This window comes from Dromaius novaehollandiae, chromosome 1, assembly GCF_036370855.1.
Source record: "Dromaius novaehollandiae isolate bDroNov1 chromosome 1, bDroNov1.hap1, whole genome shotgun sequence".
NCBI lineage: Eukaryota > Metazoa > Chordata > Aves > Casuariiformes > Dromaiidae > Dromaius > Dromaius novaehollandiae.
The window spans coordinates 11,943,461-11,949,323 of record NC_088098.1 but is presented as its reverse complement, the minus strand read 5'-3'; the positions used below and the strand labels follow the sequence as shown (position 1 = coordinate 11,949,323).

The following is a 5,863-nucleotide window of genomic DNA, read 5'->3' as shown; positions in this document are numbered from 1 at the left end:
GGGTGAGCACACGGGACACCCCACCGGGACAGAAGGAAGGTGAGCACCTGGGACACCCCACTGGGGACATGGGAGTGGGCTGCAGCGACGCACAAGACTCGCGCTCAGCCCCCGCGTGGCCCCAGGGCACCGGTGGGCGGGCGCGACCCGGCCCCGCCCCATCACCGCCTCCCCCGCCGGCGCCGCCCGCCCCTGGGGCAGGAAGTTCCCGGCAGCCCCCTCGCCGCCTGCACCGCGGCCTCCCGGGGGGCGCCCGCCGCGCTCCCAATGGCCGGCTGCCCGGCGCGGGGGGCGGGGCTCGGCCGCCCGACGCGTTTCAAACGGGCCAACCGCCGGGCGCGGAGGGAGGGCGGGCCGCGGCGCAGTCTCCGCCTGGGACTTTAAAGCGCCATTTTGTGCCGGGCGGCAGGATATCGATCGTCGCTCCCCACCCGGCGCGGAGGCGGCGGGCGAGGCCAGGCGGGGCGGTGGGTGCCTGGCCGCGGCCGGCGGCGCGGGGCGAGCGGAGCGGAGGGGCTCTGCTCTGCCTGGGTGCCCCGTCCCTCCGCCTCCATGACCCGCAGTAGGAAGCAGGCGGCGCTGGAGAGAGGAGCCGGGAAGATGAAGCAAGAGGCGGAGAGCGCCGCGGCGGCCGCGGGAGCCCGGGCGGCGGCGGGCGCGGAGGCAGCAGCAGCAGCAGCAGCGGCCGCCGCCGACGGAGCGGCGCCCGCCGCCTGGGGGCTGGAAGGGGAGGCGGAGAAAGTTGTGTACTCCCGCTCGCAGGTTTCCTTCGCCGGCACCAAGGCGCTGGGCGACGCCCTCAAGCTCTTCATGCCCAAGTCCACCGAGTTCATGAGCTCCGACTCGGAGCTGTGGAACTTCCTCTGCAGCCTCAAGCACGAGTTCTCCCCGGTCATCCTGCGCAGCAAGGACGTCTACGGCTACGCCTCCTGCCGCGCCGTCGTCCCCGAGCCGCCGCCGCCCTCGGCCGAGCGGCCGCGCCGCCGCGCCGGCAAGCGGCGCCTCCCGGCCGCCGACGCCAAGCGCCGGGCCGTGGCAGCGGGCGGCGGCGCCAAGCGGCGGCGGCGCCGGCGGCGCCGGAGGAGGGCGCGGGGGAGGCAGCGCGCCGCGGCCGCGGCCCCCGCGCCGGCCCCGGCGCCGGCGGGCGACGCGGAGGCGGCGGCGGGGCCGCCGGGCGAGGAGGACAGCGGGCGGGCGGGCGCGGCGGAGGGCGCCGCCTGGGAGCCCTTCGGCGGCAAGTCGCTGGAGGAGATCTGGCAGGCGGCCACCCCCCGCCTCACCACCTTCCCCACCGTCCGGGTGCGGGGCAGCGTGTGGAGCCGGCGGAGCCTGGCGGCGGCGCGGCGCCGCGCGCAGCGGCTGCTCGGTGTGGACCTGTCGCCCGTGGTGCGGGTCCGCCGCTTCCCGCTGGCGCCGTCCTGAGCCCGCGGGGAGCCGCTCGGCCCGGCCCGCGGGGCTGGGAGGGGGCGAGGACGGCGCCTCACCTTGGCCGCGGGGCGGACAAAGAGACCGGTATCAGTCACCTGTTTACATTGCTTTTGTCTGGATCATGCTCTTCTGCTGCACTTTATGGCCCGCTCGGGCCGGGGCGCCAGCCCCGCCGCACCCCGGGGCTCCGGCCTCGCCGCCCGGGGCCGCGGCACGGCGAGACGCGCGGGACTGTCCGGCGGCGCCTCGCGTGGGGACCAAGTTCCACTTCCACTTTTTTTCTCCCATCGGGCTACCTCACTGGTCCAGAAGTCCACCCAAGAAGTTATTTTCCAAAGGAACTTGCTTTCATGCTTGTATAATAAAGCACCATCTGATTCTTGCTCTTTTTTTTTCTCCCCCCCCCCCCCCCCCCCCCCCGCCCTTATCCGATGGATTATGTATGCTTTGTGGTGTTGCACTAGTATGTGCTCAGGGTATTTTGAATCCCAGGCATTCCCAAGTTTCAGTTTATGCTGATCAAGGATGCATAAAGAATGGAGGTTCAGGACTTGTGGCTGTTCTTGATGGTGCAAAAACTTTTTTTTTAATTTCATGGGCTTAGTGATATATATAAAGATGTATTGCGCAGTATAATTGTTACACTTTTGTATCTAAATCATTTTTAAAGTTTTCTAGTTGAACTAAGTATTTGTTTCTATTGAGCACCTAAAGATAGAATCATCCTGATATTTTATAACCCTGTTTACTTTAGGGAAGCTCATTTGGTCAACCGAAGTGAACTTAATAAAAGTCAAAGAACAAGTGGCGTTTCAGTTCAATGCAACTGACTGCACAGGGATGGGTTTGTTGGTGACGCACCACGTATGGCACTTAATGAAGACACAACTGGGTGTCTCCTGTGGACGAGCCAAGAGCTGGAGAAGAATGTATCTACTCTTCAAAGCAATACATAGGTGTCTGAAGGCATGCGATGATACAGTGTCGTCACTTACAGCAAAAAGGCTGTAGTTCATGTGACCCGAATATCACACTGAAGTGCCTATCTCTGCAAAAAGAGCAAGACTTCATAACAAAACAGCACTGGTTGTCATCTTGGGTTACTAGATGACTAATGGTAGATAATCATATTAACATACATAATTATTTTCTGTAAACTTCTCTTGGTTTTCACTGTAGCCTTGGATGCTAGCTTCATAAGACAGCTTGATTGTTTTGACTGAAAAATAACCTAAGGGGTAACCAATGTCTGTTTAAACTGATTTTTTTTAAGGGCTATATTTAGATTTTGCACCCTGCGGTTGGTGTGTGAAAAGCAAAGGGGGTATGGGGAATGTGTGTGGTGGGCTTTTTTTTGTTTGTTTGTTCTTAAGCTTAGGAAAGGGAAAGAAATAGTTGGTAATAGATAGTTAATGTTCCTAGTATCCTAGGAAATGAGACTAACTTCTCAATTTCCTTGGTGGAATGAATGACTTCACAACTTGTTTATAGAATGATTCAGTGACTTTAATTTCTTTTCTGATCGCTGTCAACTCCTTGTTGCCTCTCCTTGTCAGAGATAAGATGACGATGACTAGATGTGTAGAGGCTCTTTTTTTTTTTTTTTTTAAAAACAAAAACAAAAACTTGCTTCCTAGTGCTAGCTTGAAGGAGCCAGCTTCTAAAACTTGTTTATATTATGTCATTCTTACTTAATAAAGCAGTGAAGTTCTTATTCTTCAAAACTAATCTATTCTATAAGCTTTTGAAATTGTTTATATAACATTAGACTGCCTGCTGATTGCTGCAGTAGTGCCACGTCACGTTTCAGGAGTGAATTAGGAAATGAAAGTTCAAGGGTGCATATTTTTAAGCTATTTCTTTGGCTATAATACTTGCTTAAATTTAAAGGGGAAACTGTGTGAATTTAAAATGCTCAATAGACAAACTGCAATGTGGACAGAAGCCAGTTCTCCATGTATTTCAGTTTTGACTTTCCCCTTCAGAAGTGCAAGTTTGGGCATTATTACTAACTCTTGAAGTGTGTAGTTAACTTGAATGAAGTTCTGCTCCTACTGGCATGTCGAATTAATTTTTTAGGACTCTTTTGAAAAGTCTGTGTAGAAAGATGATAAAATTTAAGCAGTCGTCTTGTGCAGATTATTCATGCAACTCCTAAACAGACATAGGACCAGTCTATATCCAATTTCAGGGGCAGAGTTAAGGCTGCGGGAGGTATGATATGGGAGGCACTGTATTAAATCTGCCTTATTTTAAGGCTTCTATTGAAACATTGTGTGGGTGCAAAATGTTGCTAAATAACTTAAACTTTCTTAAAGTTTGTAGGTGACTTCTGGTGTGTGGGCTGTATGTGTAAGGCTTGCTTTTTATTTTATTGGTCGTGTTTGGATTTTTTGGTTTTGAAGTAGCAGCTTTACTGGAGGTATAGTATGCTTTGCTGATAGCCAGTTAGCAAGTTGGGTTGAAGTTTCACTGTAGTCTAAACTAATCTGGCAGCTGCATTTCCAGATCCTTAACTGGGCTATTTCAGTCTGTGAAGTCAGTTAAGGGGAGGAAATCTTTAGTCAGGTTTTCTGGCAACTTAATGTGCTGAGATAGCTCAGCAAAGGATCTGAGTACAGGAGGGGGTATGAAAGCTGTTAGTGTACAGGATGGCTAACAGAGCTAATTTCACCATGAGCTTATTTATGGCAGTTTATGGCGATCCAAGACAGGAATATCCGCAGTCTAGCTGTTTCCTCCTTCCCCCCCCCCCCCCCCCAACTGCAAGCTCCTACCCACCTCCCTGTGTTTGTGACACTTGAGGAAGCCAAGCAATCAGAAAACTTTTCAGTTATCGTTAGGCAGGTTGGCTTTTTGGGGGTCTTCTAGCTATAGACAAGAGCTGAGAAAGTTTGGAGTGTGCAGAATTGCAGGAGTACTGAATTAGCTTTAAAGTATGGAAGCCTTAGATCTTATTCTATTTAAAACACTAACAACACTGTACTCTTCTGATACGGTTGCTGTTGGAGCAAGTATAATAATGGATTAGATGGACCTCTGGTCTGACTCAGTATGGCTGTACTCATGCAAACGGAGCAATGCAAGAGATGTGAACTGCTCTGTTTAACTCAGTGGGTTTCAGTATCCTGTCGTATGGGGCTGCTTTTGAGCCTGACAAAGCACAGGACCAGAATAAATCCAGTGTGCAATGCCCAGTCTAGTTCAGTCAGCACAGATGGTTTCATATTAAACAGGAATCTTGCGGTAGCCTCTGTTGCCAGACTTCTGTTGCAGTACCTAGTTCTCTCCCATATGGGCTCCCTTCAAGCAATGGCTTTATGTCCTGGAAGCTGTGCTGCTTCCTTTACCAAATCTGATTTTTTTTTATCCAGTCACTGGAACGTTACTGAGTTTTGAAATGCCACAGTGCCAAAAAGAGGTTGCATTTTGCCCCCAGACCTCAAGCAGAGAGCTGTTTGAGGTGGCCGTTGTGTCTAGCACGTTGCCTAGTCTAGGCTTTAAATTCAAGAGGCAGTGCCTTCCTCTGAGTCATTGTAGGAGTACATTGTTCAGGACTGAAGCTCACTGAAGGAGAAAGCAATGCCTTGCAAAAATTCTTAGCTACTCTAATGTTGCATAGAAGTTTTCACATCAAAAGGATCAAAGTGTACAACTGGTCCTTGAAACCATCTGTTGCTAGCCTTTAAAGAGCAAACTCTGCTTGTATGCCCAAACCTCATGCAGAGCATCATTGTATACATTTGCCAATGGCAAGACTTGTGGTACTTGGATATTGCCCTGAACTAGTAGGGGATGTTGCATATGTCTATATTTCCTTGCCCATCAGAAGTAAAGGGTAGAGTGAATCCAGCTTGTAGATTGCACATTTATTCCTAATATTTTTCCAGTTACTATTTCTTCACCAAGGCAGAGCACTGGACTCTTTGTGCTATTTAAAACAGTTGATTTATGCTAATTTGCTATTGATCAATGCTGAACTTTGAGTCCGAGGTTTGCATACGCATGAAACTAACAGCACTGAAAATGTCTCTATTTCCTTTTGGCCCAATGAAAGAGTAAGAAAACTTTGATTTGTATGTATGAGTTGAAAATATTTATTTTGGGTTGAACAAAAATGTCTTGTTTGACTTGAAATGCTCAGTTTTTGCTTGGGTTTACACATACAGGAAATTTGGAAGCAAAGGACTAAATTCACAAGAGATTTTAGGTACTATCCACAGAAACAGGGCAGTTTGTATCAAGTGGCACAGGAGGTCAAGAATCCTGGGCTACTATAGACCAAAATTCCCATAGCTCCCCTGTCTCATTGGGAGTAGGAACTTTGAAGGTCTGTGTCCTCAGGATCAGACTATAACAGCTTGAACCTTTTCATTCTGTATAATTAAATATTTACTAGGCTTTTGAAAGGAACTTATATTCAGGAACTTTCAAA

General features: G+C 50.7%; 1 protein-coding gene across 1 annotated transcript; it reads left to right on the top strand.

Moving 5' to 3' along the window:
• The first annotated feature begins 285 nt into the window (after positions 1 to 285).
• On the top strand, positions 286 to 3,156 carry CCDC71L (coiled-coil domain containing 71 like). The gene has a single exon (XM_064505639.1). The coding sequence runs from the start codon at positions 553 to 555 to the stop codon at positions 1,420 to 1,422; it is 870 nt and encodes a 289-aa protein (XP_064361709.1). The 5' UTR covers positions 286 to 552; the 3' UTR covers positions 1,423 to 3,156.
• Positions 3,157 to 5,863: the final 2,707 nt, after the last annotated feature.

Bases quoted from the DNA above. Each gene is read 5' to 3' on its own strand.
- CCDC71L (XM_064505639.1), top strand. From the start codon at position 553: ATGACCCGCAGTAGGAAGCAGGCGGCGCTGGAGAGAGGAGCCGGGAAG.